The 18,522-nt window shown below is 38.9% G+C and overlaps 1 protein-coding gene across 3 annotated transcripts in view; it reads left to right on the forward strand.

Annotated features, from left to right (window-relative positions):
* The window catches only part of PHKB (phosphorylase kinase regulatory subunit beta), a 601,073-nt gene that overhangs the window by 281,659 nt on the left and 300,892 nt on the right, over window positions 1-18,522 (forward strand). For all 3 annotated transcript variants that reach the window (XM_029608470.1, XM_029608471.1, XM_029608473.1), the window contains one exon: window positions 2,990-3,105. In XM_029608470.1, the coding sequence (XP_029464330.1) occupies window positions 2,990-3,105 (116 nt within the window). The remainder of the gene's footprint in view (window positions 1-2,989; window positions 3,106-18,522) is intronic.

Below are 18,522 nucleotides of genomic sequence, written 5' to 3' on the forward strand. Positions count from 1 at the left end.
TAAGCTGTGGAATTTGTTGCTGTAGATGTGTTCACAACGCCTAACATAGCTGGGTTTTAATGAGGTTTGTCCAAGTTGCTAGAGGAAAAGTCTATAAACACTTATTCGCCAGGTACACTTGGGAAAGCCACCACTTATCCCTGGGAGAGAGCATTTTGGCTCTGCCGGGTTCTTCCTAGTAAGATGGATTATCTACTGTCATAGATCTTTAGTCTGACCCAACATGACATATCTTCCCTTATATGTTCCAAAGTGAAGTTGGAGGCAGTAGGAAGTATTCCTTTTTCCTGCCCCATCATGCCAAGATAGAAAATTATTCTTGATCTCATGCTTGCCTTTGCTCTGCTCTCATTTGTCCACATTTATTATTTTTTTTTAATTTGAAGTGGGGGGTGGTACGAAGGAGGCTTGGGTAGCCATTCTGTTTTTTTACTGGATTGTGTTGTAAGGGTGAATCATGACCCCTAGTGGGACTGGCTTTACCATGCCAATAATGCAGATATGTTAGAACATATAACATAAGAACATAAGATATGCCATAGTGAGTTAGACCAAGGGTCCATCAAGCCCAGTCTCCTGTTTCCAACAGTGGCCAATGCAAGTCTCAAGTACCTGGCAAGTACCCAAACATTAGATAAATCACAAGTTACTATTGCTTATTAATTACTGTCATAGCAGTTTCTGGATTTATCCTCTAGGAATTTATTCAAACCTTTTTTAAACCCAGTTACACTAACTGCTGTAACCACATCCTCTGGCAATGAATTCCAAAGCTTAACTTTGCGCTGAGTGAAAAAAGAATTTTCTTTGATTTGTTTAAAATGAGCTACTGTACTTGCAGCTTCATGGCGTACCCCCTGGTCCTTTTATTATCTGAGAGAGTAAATAACTGATTTATCTTAACTTGTTCAAGTCCTTTCATGATTTTGTAGACTTCTATCATATCCCACCTCAATCGTCTCTTTTCCAAACTGAACAGCCCTAACTTCTTTAGCCTTTCTTCAGAGGGCAACCGTCCCATGCCCCTTATCCTGTTGTTGGTGGCAGGAGCACAAATGTGTTTATAATGAATAGCATGCTAAATATGCTGCAATAATGTGTTAACATACATTTTAACACTCTTTAGTTAATAGGTCCCTAGGGCCTTGGTTTACTAACGGTAATACTGTGAGTTAAACGTAACACATGTTAAATGCTGTTTATCACGCAATATCACCATATTGTGGCAATATCACAGATGATTTCCTCCCCCTATGGAGATAAGGTGCTTTGCATGCATACAATTTCCTAATGCATGCAAAACAGCTTATGTATAGGCAATCCAGTGCTAATAAAATAACACAACTAACTTTGAAAAAACAGATTTTATCGCATTTGAGGTTCCTGATGCTCTTGCGAGAAAATTAAAAGGCCAAGTACCCCCCCCCCCACAAAGGGGGGGGGGAATAATAAAAGTAAAAAACACGTGCCACATCTGTGACAATGGCCCTTTTCCTTCTCCCCCCTTCAAAGCCAAAAAGTCAGGATAGCCCCCCCCTACCCCACCCCAGCCCATCCCTAACCCTCTTCCAAACATAAAATTCTTATTGTCTAGTGTCCCCCATCCTTCAGCTCCAAAAAAATAGTACCCTGGGGGGGGGGGGGGAGATGGACTCCCACCTTTACCCCCTATTTCCACATAATTTGAAAACTTGATTTTGATAGAAAGCCCAGGCTCAGTTGGAACCTTTTTGTTTTTTAAATGGCGCTGACCTGACCTTGCCCCTATCACATGATGGGGAAACCAAATGGCCTAGGTTCGATCCCCGGGGTTTTTTTGTTTTTTTTTCTAAAGGGGAAAGCTGTTTTTTGGGCCACTGGCCCTTGAAGCCAGGTGACCTAGGACCGCTCCCCGGTCCTTGCCCCATCATGTGATAGGGGCAAAGTCATGTTGACGCCCCCAGCTGGCTATTGAGGTATCGGGGTTTATGAGGTAGGGGTGGGAGTCCAGTTGCCACCACCAGGGTACTATTTTTGGGGATTGAAGTTGGGGGACACTAGACCCCAGGGATTTTATAATAATTGGAGGGGAGGGCGGCTATTCTGTGTCAATGGGGGGAATTTTGAAGGGGAGGAAGGGAAAGGCTGTCGCTGTGTATGTGACATAAGATTCTTTCTTTTCATTTTGGGTTGCCCAGTGCCACCTTAATAGGCAGGCAGGGGTCTCCATTGACCCCCAGGGTGTTTTTTTGGGGTATTTTGTTCTATAGGAGAAGGCTGTTTTTTTTGGCCACTGGCCCTTTAAGCAGTGGTGGTCCCCAGCTGCCATTGTGCAGGAAGAGCTTGTTCCGCAGCACGATTTTTTTGTCATGCATTTTTGCCGTGATGAAAATTCTCACCCCGGTAATGTGGCAATAATTTGCATGGGGGGGGGCCAAATATCTCAGGGACGCTGCCCTGCAATATTTGGCCCCTCCCGCAATAAACTAGCACAGCTTAGTAAATCTTCCTCTAAATCGGACACTTGCTGAAATTTGTCTCGTTTTTTGCTTTTCCTTCATTTTCTTTCTCAGTTTGCCATCTTCCTTGCTTTCTTTCACTTCTTCCCTCTCTCTTCCTGCTGCTTTTCCTCGTTTTGCCATTCCACTCTCCCTCTTTTTATCATCTCCCTTCTTCTTCTGCACCACTTAGTTCTCTGTCATCTGTGTTCCTTTCTGTTCCTTTTGTGACCTGCAAAGATGATTTGGAGTTTTACTGGCATTGTTATGGTGCATGAAAGAGTTTTAAACAATTCTGTATCTCAAATGAACTTAAGTGCAATTAACTCTGCAATTTTTGAATAATTATTTTTTTACTATTGCAAGCATCTTTAACCTGGAGAGTTTCTTTGGCGTTTCATGGCTCATGCTTTTGAAGATGACACAAGACCTCGAATTGACCCCTTTAAAGTAGCCTCGACTGATAAGTTTTGATCCTCTGTAAGCTGTTTCTTCTTTCTTTTCTGCTGTAGGTTTCTTTCATTCAGAACCTTGTTTTTTGTGTGGAGCGAGCCTACCGAGTACCTGATTTTGGCATCTGGGAAAGAGGAAGCAAATACAATAATGGCAGCACAGAATTGCATTCAAGGTACTTTCTAAGAAATCTTGCCTCTGCTCGCTCTTCTGTTGGTTCAAACTGAATAAATACCTGGTTAAACTGCTTTTATCATATGACTTAACTATCCCTCATGGCAGTGTGTTCAGAAATTGTACAAATAAAGATTCATTTAGCTGAATAAAAAAAAAAACTTGGCTCACTTCTATTGAAACAAATCACTGTTGTACTTCGGGGTCGGTTTTGTATAGATTTCTTATTTTGGATCCTTGACCCCTCAACCTTTGCGCATCACGTTGTAAAACACACATACAAATCTTCAGCTTTGCATCTGGACATACTAAGATTAGGCTATCAAAAGCCATTGCATGGCCCTTAGGTTGACTAAGAAATGTGCACTAGTCTAGGAGGTAAATGCAGCAGTCTGGTGGTTTTCCAGTTGTCTGGCTAGAACAGAAGTGTCAGAGCTCTAGTCCTCGAATTGCCGACAGGTTTAGTTTTCAAGGTAAGAAGAGTCTGTAAATTTAACTATAATCTGGAATTCAGGTAAATTGTTTGAACAACCCTAGATACCTTGAGAGCTATTGCACATATCCTGAGAACCTAAAGATCGGTTTGACACCCTTACCTTGAAAGCCGCTATCTGGAGCATGAACTTGGAGCTGTGTGATCCTAATATCTAGAAATATAGGGCCAGGTATACAATGAGGCCTTATCAATGTATCTATTGAAAATTTTGCCTAGAAAGATATCTTGGATCATAGAAGAGGTTTTCTCTGAGAAGGAAACATTAGTGTTATTATGAAAAATAAAAATCTCCTCTTCCCACACTTTCAAACCCCTCGAAACATGCAAACATTTGCTTGTCTTTTCATTTTATGGGGAAAAAAAAACCTGCTGTGGTACTGGACAGAAAAGCTAGTAGACATACATCCTGGGTAAACTTTTTATAGTATTTTTATTAGATACCGGCATGATAAAATTAAAATGTAATTGAAATTGTAACTGTTCAGAGTCATTATAATGTTGATGAATGATATGCTACATTTCTAACATAATTCAAATGACTTATTCACTTCTATTGACATTGAATTGGCTCTGCTGATGAAAATGACTTACATGTCGAAGGTAATTCCAGTAACTTCTCTGCTTACATTACCATATAATCAAAATGCCTTGTTGGGAACCTTTAGGTTTTGGTGTTTATGTATTCCCAGGCAAGTTATGCCACCATTAAGCACCTAAAGGAAAGTCAATTACATGGGCAAAAGTATTAATAATGTGACTGAGGTGCCCTCTTGTTTGTGGGTTTATGTACTACAAGGTGACAAGTTTGGTCAACTATCACATTTATTTGGCCAAATTCCACTGCACCTTAAATATGCAAAAATAAGGAATAATAATTGTGATGTCTTAATTCATTTAGTATCTCTGAATTGTTTTTTGCACTCCAAATAGTGCAGGAGGAGCAAAATATTGTGGGGAAAACATATTTAATCTGAATGGTATAAAAAGTAGGACTATGTGGGGAATTTTTGTCAATACTGTGAAGAGGAGAAGAGAGTTACTGGACCTAGGGATTAGGCGGTATTAGAGAAATAAAACTGAATGTTTTCTCTTGTTTTTGTTTTCTTTTTTGTTGCTGAAGCCTCAGTCTAATTTCTTGTTGGCACGAGTATGTGACAGTGCGTTAGTGTTCTTTGTGTCATAAGGAGAAAAAAATGGAGTGTAAGTAGAGAAGGGGCAAGAGATGCCAGGCAGGCAAGGATACGGGTAGTGAAGGCAGCAGCTAAGCATTTTAGGCCCACCAAAAATATGCAATGTATTTTTCAGTAGTGAAGATGAGATGCTGAAGCAGAAGGTTGTGGTGGCATATGATGCCCTGTTCAGAAAGAAAGCTGCCAATACTTCCATGGTGTTCAAGGACAAGATATGGGCCAATATAGCATCAGCAACTTGGGATGTCTCAGAGAACTGTGGACAACTGTCGTAAATGGTTCTGGAACATGTAAAAACTCCTGAAGGAGATAGTGGCCAGACTTCATACACGTGCATCTAGAACTACAGTGGACCCTTGACTAATGAACTCAATTCGTTCGTGAAGGCTGGTTGTAACTCAAGTTGGTTGTAAGTCAAGACTATTTTTCCCATAAGAAATAATGGAAATATCCATAATGCGTTCCGAACCTCCCAAAGCACCCCTTACTTAACATTTTCATATTTAAAAAAGGGTTGTATAATGTGCATAATTGCCAGAAACACCTATAATTTTCCTAGTGTATTCACCAAAAAATTATAAAATGTGCCTAGCCTACCAGAAATAACATACTCACCATTCAAGTTGACATCTTTGGCTTGCAGGAAGGGATAAATCAGTAATGCTCAAAAAAAGGCTTTCTTTTCATCACCCACCAAAAGCCTCCACTTTCACTTAGAAGTGACCTTGGAGTCATCCTTGACCATCAATTAAGTATGAAGAATTACGTAAACTCTATACTTAAAGCCTGCTTTTTCAAACTTAATGTGCTCAAAAAACTTAGACCCCTCCTACACACCCATGATTTCCGTACAGTTATCCAAGCCACCATCACATCCAAATTGGACTACTGCAATGCTTTACTCATTGGACTCCCCTACTCTACCATTAAACCTCTACAAATGCTACAACATGCTGCAGCGAGACTCGTAGCAAACTCCCGCAAATATGATCACATCACCCCCATCCTCAGAGACTTACACTGGCTCCCCACCATCACGCATTATCTACAAAACACTCACCATAATTCACAAAGCAATCCACACGCACAACTCCAACTGGTTAGACCTCCCTTTTACAACTCCTAAGTCCAGTTGACCCACCAGAACAGCAAAATCTGGCACCCTACTTGTGCCCTCCTTGAAAACAGCCCATCTCTCCTCCACACGCGACCGTGCTCTCTCGATTGCAGGTCCCTCCCACTGGAACACACTACCACCTGACATACGCCTCGAACCCTGTATGAACAACTTCAAAAAGAAATTGAAAACATGGTTGTTCAACCAGGCTTACCCAGAATAAAAAGTCATCAATCCGTGACAAGGTAGACCACAATACGTCTACTCCCTCTTTCTCATATTGAGGAACTATGTTTTGTTATACTCCATCTCCTCTTCGCGAGGAACCTCGTTTTGTTTACTGTCTTTTCTTAGCTGCCTATCGTTACCCCCTCTCCCAGTTTTGACTTCCCTGTTAAAATGTAATTTTCCAAACTTAACCTGTTTACTGTAAACCGACATGATGTCCACAACGAATGCTGGTATATAAAAAGTTTAAATAAAATAAATAAATAAGTGACTAATAAGCAATGGTCAAGGATTCTTCCATTTCAAGGGAAGAACTTCCTTATTTTGTAGATTTAAGGTGATTGCAGTATCCTCACAAACATCTGATGCAAAATTACAGTGCTTAGAAAGCTGTTTGTAACTCACAGGCTACCGGACATGATCATGTCAGATAATGGATCCGCTTTCACATCTGATTACTTCAAGGACTTTGTGCAAAGAAACCTCATTATGACTATCACCGTTACACTTTACCAACTCTAGGCAAATGGCCCAGAGGGGATGGGTGCAGTCTATAAAAGATGCATTAAAGAGACTTAAGAAGATTGGCATACAGTATTGGCCCGATTCCTCATCTTGCAACGTGTCATGCCTTTCACAACTCCCAGAGTCAGTCCAGCAGAACAGACTATGGCATGCAACCTAATGGCCTGCTTAGCTGGTCTCAAGCCAGACTGCTGGAGAATTAGAACTTGAGCAGATACAGGAGACAGCCTACTTTGGGTTATCTTTCATGTGCTCATTTGCCCTGCAAGACCCTGTGTTTGCTAGTGGGGGGATATGGGACTGGATCCCAGTTTTCATCATCAGACCTCTCATACAAAATCCAGACTACTGACAGACAGCAGTGGCATTGCCATTTTGATTAACTGATATGCCATTCGTCCGTAAACATTGGCGTGCCTCATTAGACCATAGAAGTTTCAAAAGCTGAACATGCTGTTGTACCAGAAGCATTGGTTACTCCTTTAGCACTAGACATTCTCACCCTGCCAGAGCCACCACCCTGTGAGGAAGATTCTCTTGGGTCAACAAAACCTGAAACTGATAGGCAGCACCATTTGAGCCCTGGGACTTGCAGATATCTTGGCGCAGTTGTGGGCAGCCCCTGTGACTGGGCAAGTACATCACTTGGCAGGAAGGGGGGTGCTTTGCATGCAGCAGAGGGTGCTTTAGTTGTATGGAAAATGTTCAGGTTCTGTGCTAGACGCTCTCTTGTTTCTTGTTCCTGTCTTTCACCTTTTCTTATTGAGCAAGTCCCACCTAAGTAACCTGCCTAGAACTGATTATAGGCGAGAAATACATCTTTTAAATAAATAAGTGGGTGCTGATGCCTATAATAAAAGTTGGTCAATATCGGCTAGCGTCCTCTAATATTCTACAGACCAAACAAAGCTGTTCTAATCTTGACTTTCCTAGGCCTTTGATGTCAATACCCCCTCCATTCTAAAATGCTTCTCTTTATGCTGCTCCTACAGTTTTTCATTTCCACATTCCTTTTCTCTCTCTGTTTTTCTCTGTTTATTGCTCACTTGCAGCCACAGTAGCACTAAATGCCCCAGGTTCTCCCACAAAAGAGTGTCTGTCAGCTGTGGCTTTTCTTAGCTCCCTGTACTCTGCTACGTTCATGCATCTGCAGTAGGTGAAAGCATTTACAACTTTATTTTAGTGCCATCATTGAATGGCTTATCACAACTCTGAGCAACATGATCACTTAAGGACTATTTAATGGAATTGCAACTAAACTTTTCTTTTTTTTTTTTTTGTTTAAATATTTTTTTTTATTATTGAGACGTACAGCAAGTATTTACACCATACATGCATGATATTATCCATCAAATACAAAATTTACAGAACACAGGTATAATATCCAAGGAGGTACCTCTCATTTAGCAGGCAAGAATCCTGAATTAGAGAGATAAAAGGCAAACAAAAGAAAGAAAGAAAAACAACCAGAAAAAGAGAAGAGAAAAAAAAAGAAAAGAAAAGAAAAAATGAAAGAAACAAGAAACACCCAGATTAATAAGTAGTGATACAGTATGTGTAATAACAATTACAGAAATTGAATCGTATGGATATCCTACCCAGCATCCCCATTCATTAATAAAGCATAATCGTCAAGCGGCTTCCACACCTGGGACCATGACGTAAGCCGTCTGAACTTGACTGCCATAGCCTTTTCATATTTACTATACATGCAGACTGAATTCCACCACAAGTGTTCAGAAAGTAGGGTGCTCTGTTTCCAATTAGCCATTATATTGTGTATAGCTACAAGCATTAAAAAATCAAATAATCTTCCATGAGCAGGGTTGAGACCCAATATCGGATCCCTACTACGGAGAATGACCAATGAATAAGTAATTGGGCATTTCAAAGGAAGTATAGTAGAAATAATAGACCATATCTGGAGCCAAAACCGGTGAACATAAGTGCAATAAAAAAGCATATGAGAGAGAGTTCCATTAGGTTCACCACAGGACCAACAATCATGAGTAGCTATTAATCCTGCTCTATGCAATTTCCATGGAGTCCACATTGCTCGATTCATAATAAAATAGGAAGTCTGGGTTAAGCTAGAGGACAAAGAAATACGTACTGATTTCTGCCATAGCGCGTGCCATTGGACTGCATCCAGCTGGACAGCTAGTGTAGACATCCAAAGGGACTGCAATCCCGTGGCAGAGCCAAATGGCATGCGGGATTTAAGGTACCTGTATATGCGAGAAGCGAGATGGCCTTTGTCCCCATTTAAAGAGTAAAAAGAAAGCAAGTGTGGTTCAGTATGATTGAAAAGATGAGAAACAGAAATATCTTTAAAGACATGTTTCAACTGGAGCCAAGCATAGTACTGAGATGATGGTAGTCCAAAGGTATCCCGTAAACATTCAAATGGGAGAATCCGGTTGTTTTTCAGTAAACTGGAGAGAAACCAGATCCCACATTTTTGCCAAAGAGGCCAGCTAATAGGCTGTCCATCTACTTTTATATTTGGGTTATGCCATATTGGGGCAAATTTGGATAAAGTCCAAGCCGGAATCTCAGTTGGCCGATAAGTGTCAAAATCAAACATGGCTATATATAAGGATCGTAAAATAGGATTGCGTCTAATGCAACTGGAAAGTGGAATTCCAGGGAGATATTCCAATGGGGCAAAGGGTAGAAGAGCTAACTCTATGGATAACCATCTAGGGGAGGTGAGAAGTGATCTGTCCGCAGCAAAATACTGTTGACCTTGTTGCAATATATATGCTTGATGGTATTGATAAAAGTCTGGAAAATTAACCCCCCCAAACTTAGTGATTCTCTTCAGTTTAGATAACGCTATCCGAGGGGTTTTATTATTCCACAAAAACCTAGTAAGAATCTGATCCACTCGTTTATAAAAGAATCGAGAAAAAAAGATAGGCAGCATAGAGAGGACATAAGTAATCCGTGGGGCAAGAACCATTTTAATAGAGTCCAATCTCCCCCACCAACTTAAATGGAGAGGGGACCAAGTTAGTATAGCATCGCTGAGTTGGCAGAGAGTGGACTCTTCACAAAGGGATATTGTTGAACTAATATCCATCTGGAATTTAATACCCAGGTACTTAAGACCCCCTTTTACCTTTTGAATCGGAAGCTCACCTAAGTCCACGAGAGATCCAAGAGTGTTTAAGGGAAGCATCTCAGTCTTATGCCAGTTGATTTTATACCCAGAAACCAATGAATATGCAGAAATGAGAGAAAATAACGAGGGAAGGGAAAGATCAGGATTAGTTAAGAAAAGAAGAACATCATCCGCATAAGCCGATAACTTATAAGTACAATCTCCAATATTAAAACCCTCTATATTCACTGATTGCCTGATAGATAAGAGAAGGGGTTCTAATGCCAGGTTAAAAAGTAATGGGGACAGCGGGCATCCTTGACGAGTGCCCCTATGTAACATAAATGAGGAGGATGAATGGTTATTAACAAATAAATAGGCCGTAGGAGAGGAGTATATCGTTTTGACCCATGATAAAAAAGCGGGGCCAATACCAAACCATTCCAGAGAGGCCCATAAAAATGGCCATTCAACGCGATCAAACGCCTTTTCGGCATCTAATGATACGGCTACTGCAGGTATGGATAAGGAGGGCGCTTGAGCTAGAATGTGTAAAAACATACGGGAGTTATTGGCGATAAGTCTATTCTTAAGGAAACCAGATTGATCGGGATGAATGATTGAGTACAGTACTCGGGACAAACGTGTAGCCAATATTTTAGCAAAAATTTTGTAATCTGTATTTAATAAAGATATCGGTCTATAATTGGACACAGAGGTAGGGTCACGACCAGGCTTCGGAAGAACCACTATACAGGCTTCAGTGAATCTAGAGGTATCCGTGGAAGAGGAATGCAGCGAAGAAAAATAAGCATGTAAATGTGGAGCAAGCTGTGAATTAAAAGCATGATAAAAGTCTGTAGAAAGTCCATCAGGTCCGGGGGCCTTGCCAATGGAAAGTGAGGAAATAGCCGAAGCAACTTCCTCTTGAGTGAAAGGTGCGTCTAACATTGAAGCTTGTGTTGCAGTGAGAGCCGGATGAGTGATATTGTCCAAGAAGCGATGTATTCCATCTGAAGAAGGATCTACTTCCGCCTGGTATAAAGAGTCATAAAAGGAACGAAATTCCTGTAAGATTTCAGCATCTGTGATCAAAGGTGCTTGGGTTGAAGATAAAATCATATCAATTCTTTTTTTCTCTTGACGTTTTTTGAGATAAGAGGCCAGGAGATGACCACATTTGTTATTTTCGGCATAATAAGTGGCCTTAGCTTGGGTGAGACCAAGTTGAACCTGAGAACTCAAGTGCTGGTTGTAGCGATATCTCGCTTTCAGTAGATTAGTTAGAGAGGAGAGCGTAGGATCAAGTACATGGTTATGTTCCAATGTCTCTACTTCTTTCTGCAAAGTAGATAAGGCAGCACGATATACTTTCTTACTTTGTATTGAGTAGCTGATGATGGAGCCTCTGATCGTCGCCTTAAAAGCTTGCCATAAAATATCAGGCGAAACATCTGAGGTAGAGTTAAACAGGAAATATTCTTTTATCTGTTCCTGTATCTTGGATATAAATGAGGAGTCTGTTAAAAGTGAAGAGTTGAACCGCCACCGATGTTCCAAGGAAATATTGGAGAATAAACGAATCGTAACCTGAGTCGCTGCATGGTCAGATACCAAGATAGGTTGGATGGCTGCTGCAGTTAAACAAGGCACCAACTGTTTGGAGATAAGGACGAAATCGATTCTAGAGTACGTGTTGTGCGGAGCAGAAAAAAAGGTGTAATCCTTGGTTGTAGGATGGAGAAGGCGCCACGGATCTGACAGTCCATGTGATTGCAATAGTGCCTGTAGTACCTTGCAAGATTTTGATATGTGGGGGCGTAGCTTGGTCGTCCGATCTAGGAAAGGATCTAGAACTTGATTAAAATCTCCCCCGACGATTACAGGAGCCAATGGAAGAGCAAGTATACGGGCAAGCATACATTGAAAAAATTCAGGTGAGTCCGCATTTGGAGCATAGATGTTCATTAGTGTATAAGCTTGCTGCGCAATCTGGATTTGCGCCAAAGACCATCTACCATCTTCATCAGAAGAGGAATGAAGAATTTTGGCTTCTAATCTCTTATGCAATAAAATCGCAGTCCCTCGTTTTTTATGAACTGCGGGGCTAAAAAGAACATGGCCCACCCATTGTTGTTTAAGTTTGAGCGACTCAGTAGGAGAAAGGTGGGTCTCTTGTAAGAAAGCGACGTCTGTATTAATGGTCTGAAGATAGGTCAAGATCTTTTTCCGTTTAATTTGGTGTGTGAAGCCGTTGACATTCAGAGAGGTGATCGTAATAGCATTGATTGAGGACGCCATGATCTTACAGAAGAATCAAATGCTAGGTAGTATCCATTCAAAAATACTGCTTGAAGTATCTCGGGTGAGGAGAAAAAGCCAAAAATTGAAAGAAAATATGGTATAATCCAAAGATATCCGTAGAGCATAAACAAACAGAAATAAGAAAAAACATGGAGAGAAAAAACCAAATCAGAAGCCATAATGGCTATGGTATGTAAACGAGCCTCTTGTAGTGCCAGAGGTCGCAAGTAACCGTCCACTCTCGCCAGACCGTATATTAGTACAATAATTAACCCCATATTACTGGGAGAAAGAAAAACCAAAAACGGGGGAAAAAGAGAAAAAAGAAAATCACTCGTACCTACCGACTCATGGTGATGGCTATGAGCGAGAAAGAATAATAATAAAAAAAAAGACTGAGCTGAAAATAGGCCACGAGGAGTAGTCCAATAACGCATAGTCTGGTATGCGGAGGATAGTAACATAAAATTAAATCCGCTGAAACTGGTGGCCATGTATACTCGCAGTGAGAAGAGAGTGCAGAAAAAAGAAACACCCTGAAAGGGGTTATCCCATAATGGGCAGGGTAACAATATATACCATAAAAGGTACATGGTACTGAATATACAGAAAGCATAAAAAGAATATTCAGGTTACCATTTCAGTAGTTTGGTCGAGGGACCGAAGATAATCTTCAAGCGCTGCAGGGTTATTGAAGGTCTGTGTGTGATTACGGTATGTGACCTTCATTTGGGCCGGGTAGAAAAGGCCATATTGCGCCCCCAGATTTCTGAGGCGAGGACGAAGCGCCAAAAAACTTTTCCGTTTCGCCGCTGTATGTTTAGCGAAATCCGGAACAAAAAGAATGTTATTACCCTGGAAAGTAATAGGAGCTTGAGTTTTCGCCGCTGCCAGAATAAGCTGAGTGTGCGGATATCGTAGGGCTTTGAAAATAATAGGCCGGGGGTATTTTGCCTCCCGTAGAGGCCTAGCCGGAATCCGGTGTGCCCTCTCTATTTCAAAGGGCTTATCAAATTTCATTTTCAGGGCAGACGGAATGAGATGTAAAAGAAAGGCGGTTATATCCGTACCTTCTGCGCCCTCTGGAACGCCGAGCACCCGAAGGTTGTTCCGTCTATTTCGATTAGATAGATCTTCTATTTCAGACTGCATATGTTCCATTTCTAGGCGAAACTTAGGGAAAGATGACGTTGTAAGTAATAGTGAAGCAGTCTGGGCTTCAACGTCGTCTAATCGCGATTGAAAGTGCGTCATTTGTTGGGTTACTGATTTCAATTCTGACCTAATCGCCGTCGTGGCATCGGTATTTAGTTGAAGCATTTCCTTCAATTGTTTGAGTTCTAGAAGGACGAGTTCTGCGGACGCCATTGTTTTGCTAGGAGCAGACTTCTCCGGCGTAGGAGGATCGGGTTTGGCGCGTTTCGAGCCCGATACCGCAGCAAAAGCAGCATCAATCTTTCCTGATTTAGTCACCGACATGTTGAAAGAGTATCAGAAGATAACCGCACAAGCGTAAGAAGAAAAAAAAATAAAAGTAAATGGGGTTTTCCAGTAATAAAGAACTGGGTCTGGCGGAGCTCACAGGTTAAGCGGCCATCTTGGTCGCTGCTCAAGAGCGCCCCCCTGCAACTAAACTTTTCATATTTAAAACACATTTATCCACTGTAAGGATTATGGCAGGCCTTTATTACAAAGGATGATATTTTTGTGCCTGAAATCACGTCTAGATTTGAAAATGTTATCCCTCCCCCTTTTATAAATAGATTCCTTAGAGCTGAGCGTGCTTCTCCAACCTCCCAAGCTCATCTTTGTACTTAGATACTGCTGCACATATAGTCACTGATTTTCTTTATTGAGCACAATTTCCCTAAGTTTACCCTAAAAGGTAAAATAAGAATGAATAGCAATCCTGACAGTGCTGCACTAGAGGTGGAAAGCAGATAAATTCCCCAAAACAAACATCAAACCAGTGGATGTATTTTCTTCTTCACTTTTGTTGTGTGTTGAATAGTTCAGTGTTCCATTTCATTAATGAGGTACCTCATATGAGACACTAATATTTAACTCAATAGAACTATGGATGCACATTCTTTGACTATGGATCTGAAATAGGACAAAATAGTGTTCAGATATGTTATAACAAATTAAAAGGTGGGGTTTTTTTTCATCTTGTATGAAACAAATATTGTGCTTGCATTGGTCGTGAAAATCACTAAATGAATTAAAGTGAGGCTGAACTTTTCATCATAGCAGCCCTTTATTCTTGGGTGTTGATGGTATCATAATTAAACAAGAAAGGATTGGGTTGATTAAGTTTCCAAAGAGAGAGAAATGACTAAATGATGCTTTTGACCCTACAGGAAGAACGCATTAAGATGTCCCTTTTGATAGATACGTGCTTTCCCAGTCAGATTACACTGATCTTAAATCATTCAGTTGATGTAGCTGAGATTTTATAATTGAGCCACTGAATGTGCATTTTTAGCTCAGTTTCACTGATATTAACCTCACTTACAGCTGACCCTATTGATTTTAGTTATTAGTACTATAGCTTAAAAAGTAAATACAGAAATACCTTTCTGGAATTGCTTAATATGTGCTAGAAAAGTGATGCTGTTGCATCCTTCCTTTGCATTTGACCAGAGTTAAATGAAGATGAGTGATTCTGTAACACCACCTGATTTATTAGAACTTTTTTGCAATGCTTTAGTGTTCTATATTGAATCTAAAAGCTCAGCAGAAGCTTGGTGCTTTTTTTTTTTTTTTTTTAACATTATATATTGTTTACGTTCTATTAGCTTTGTTTTATTGGACTCCTAGTCATTATTCACAGCATTTGAGGTTTTTCCTGCTTTATGTCTCACCCAAGGTCAATACTTTATGGAGCATGAACTTCTCTTATATTGCAAAGGTCTGAGAATAGTTGGAATAGTCTATTTTAACCTTATTGGATCTTGAGGCAAGTACCTTCCTCCTTGGAAATTGGTCAAGAAATCAATGCCAAACACATACTGAGACCATCTGAGGCTAGTTTTATGATTTATCTAGATTATGTATATATATGTATGTACTGTCATCCCCCCTCCTCCAGGAAATTAGAAATATTTGCCTTACATTTTACATGGAAAAATTATTGCAAATATTGCATGCTATAACTTTTTTATCATAGGTATGTTAATAGTCTGATTAACTATTGAGGTATGTTTATAGTTTATTTAAGTTTTTTATACCGTCACATCAGTCTGAAAGACCATCACACCGGTGTACAGTTAACAATAAATACATTAAATATAATAAAACAGTAGTACATTTAATACCAAACTATAAATTGTTATCTCTAAAAATAATAAAACCGATAAAGTAACCCTAAAACTTATATAGTAATACAATAAAAACTAGGATAGAAATAAGAGAAACTGAATAAGAATGAAATAAGCTTGCTGAAATGTTATCTTGCCTCTGTATATGCACGAGTAAAAAGCCATGTTTTCAATTCTGCCTTAAATTTCTTAATGTCCGTTTGCAATCTCAAATTAGTTGGCAATGTGTTCCATAGCCTCGGACCAGCGATGGAGATTGTTCTGTCGCGGACTTCGCAGAGTCTTTCTGATTTGATCGTGGGAACAGACATAAGCCCCTTGTTACTGGATCTTAGGTCTCTTTGTGGGACGTTCAAATGTATGGAGTAATTAAGCCATTCTGTATTGTCTCCATGTATTATTTTATGCAATATACATGCTACCTTGTATTGTACACGAAATGATATCGGAAGCCAGTGTAAAGAACTTAACACAGGGGTAATGTGTTCACATCTTTTAGTTCCAGTTAACACATTTGCTGCTGCATTTTGTAAAACTTGCAGAGGTCTGACAGTGTTATTAGGGAGACCCAATAATAGTGGATTGCAATAATCTATATTTGATAATATAAGGGATTGTAATACCGTTCTAAATTCCCTTGGGGCTAATAAAGGCATAAGCTTTCTAAGGGTAAGCAATTTGAAATAACCTTCTTTCATTTTTAATGCAATATGTTTTTTCATACCCAGTTCTGTGTCTATCATTATTCCCAGATCTCTATCAAAGGAACATGGTTGTATTATCGTGTTATTATTAAGGTGAATGGGTTGTATGTTTCTTTCCATAGATTTTCGTTCTAGTAATAATATTTCTGTTTTATTAGTGTTCAGAATTAATTTCAATGGTATAAGTAATTGATTAATCATAGTGAGGTACATAGATACAGTTTTTAATGATTGCTCTATTGAATTATTAATGGGTACAAGAAATTGAATATCGTCTGCATATACATAAAAATTAAGTCCCAATCCTGATAAAAAGTGGCATACAGGTAAAATATAAATGTTAAACAATGTAGCAGAGAGGGTGGAACCTTGTAGTACGCCTGTTTTTAATGAGAAGCTCTTGGATAGTGTATTTTTTATTTTTACTTGAAAATTCCGGTTGTTTAAAAACGATATAAACCAATTTAAAACCGTATGTTGGATTCCAATTTCTTTAAGACGGGTAATTAAAATCTGATGATCCACCATATCAAATGCAGCAGATAGATCCAATAATATTAATAGGTAACTTTGGCCAGAATCAAAACCTCGTAAAATTGTGTCTGTCAAAGAAATTAAAAGAGATTTGGTATTAACATTTTTTTTCTAAAACCGAACTGGTTCGGAAATAAAATATCAATGGATTCCAAATAGTAATCCAATTGTCATTGTACTACTTTTTCTAACAATTTTGAAATAAACGGGAGATTTGATATAGGTCTATAATTAATTGCTTGTGTTGCGTTGAGTTTGGGATTTTTTAATATGGGTTTAACAAGGGCATTCTTTAATATATCTGGATAGGTTCCTTCTTTTATAGATAGGTTGACTAAAGCAGTAATAGGTTTTGCAATAACGTTGCTACTGTTTTTAATGTAGTGATGAGAACTTGATCTAGGGATGTTTAGCTATGTAGAGTTTATTAATAAGAGATTTAGTTTCCAATATTGATGTTATTTCGAATGATGACCAACTAATATCTGCTTTTGATGGCATTACAACATTTTGTTTGATATTAGTAGGAAGGGTATTTATTAATAGGTCAATCTTATTTTTGAAAAACTGAGCTATTTCATCTGTTCTGTCTTCTGTTAATTCTTTAGCTGTTTGGTTATTTTCCTTTATAAGATTTTTTATTATAGAAAATAGTATTTTAGGACTATAGTAATATTGTTCCAATTTCTTTTGAAATAATCTTTTTTTGCTTTATCTATACTTTTTTTGTAATGATTAAGTGCCGCTCTATAATTGCCTAGTGTTTGAGAATTTTTGTTGCGTCTCCAAATTAGTTCTAGTTTTTTTACTGTCCTTTTTTCAAATTTTAAATTATTTGTAAACCAGGGATTTTTTTGATTAAGAGGGCACAAACTAACTGCTATGTCTGCTGTTTTTTTCAGCCATAGATTTGTTGCAGCAATGCAATCTAAATCTTGTATTTCATCATATAAATTTATAAATTCCTTCATTAAATCTTCAGGTTTTGGTTTGATTTGAAAAGGTATGTAAATAAGATCAGTTACATTTTGATTAATTGTTAATTTATATTCTGTCTCACCATATATCAAGAAGTGGTCTGACCAAGGTACTGGAGTTGTTGAGAGAGTTGTATTTGTATTACTATTAGAAAAAGTTAAATCCAAAGTATGTCCAGCTTTATGTGTTGGTTCTTTTGATAGTAAATGGTATCCTAATGCTTCTAATGAATCAAGTAAGATAGAACAAGGGTTATCTAACAGAATGACATCTATGTGTAAATTAAAAACTCCTAATATTATTGATGGTTTATTTGGGTTTAATGAAATAGTGAACAATTCAATGAGAGGTGAGATATTATGGTCAAGCAGTTTAGGAGCAACAAACACAAGTAGTTGGATCGATATAAAAATGGACTTTATTGAAACTTGCCTTCTCACCAGCCTGAACCTGATCCTCAATACAAATAAAGTCCATTTTTATATCGATCCAACTATTTATTTATTTATTTATTTAGCATTTTTTATATACCGAGGTAGAGCAGAGTAGCCTTCACTCCGGTTTACAATTATAACAACCTGATACATAAAACTATTGAAGACATTGAAGAAACAACAGCATTTAACTACTTGTGTTTGTTGCTGTCAGCCATCTTGGATCGACTACCGGTTTGTTTTCTTGAAGCAGTTTAGGAGGCCAATATACTAGGCATATTTGGAAAGATATGTGTTAGCCATGCTTATATCGTATGTTCTAAATCAACACATCTAAGCATGATTTCTAATTGTTTAATTATAAAATCAATTTGGCGATTTGTAGATAACTATGCCTTGGTATTTTCTAGCGGACTAGTAAAGAATGTTACTTGTCTATTAATTGCTGCCTGACCACATGCATTTGTTGAAAAATAGATCGT

The sequence above is a fragment of the Rhinatrema bivittatum genome, chromosome 7 (genome assembly GCF_901001135.1).
Source record: "Rhinatrema bivittatum chromosome 7, aRhiBiv1.1, whole genome shotgun sequence".
In the NCBI taxonomy this organism is placed as follows: domain Eukaryota; kingdom Metazoa; phylum Chordata; class Amphibia; order Gymnophiona; family Rhinatrematidae; genus Rhinatrema; species Rhinatrema bivittatum.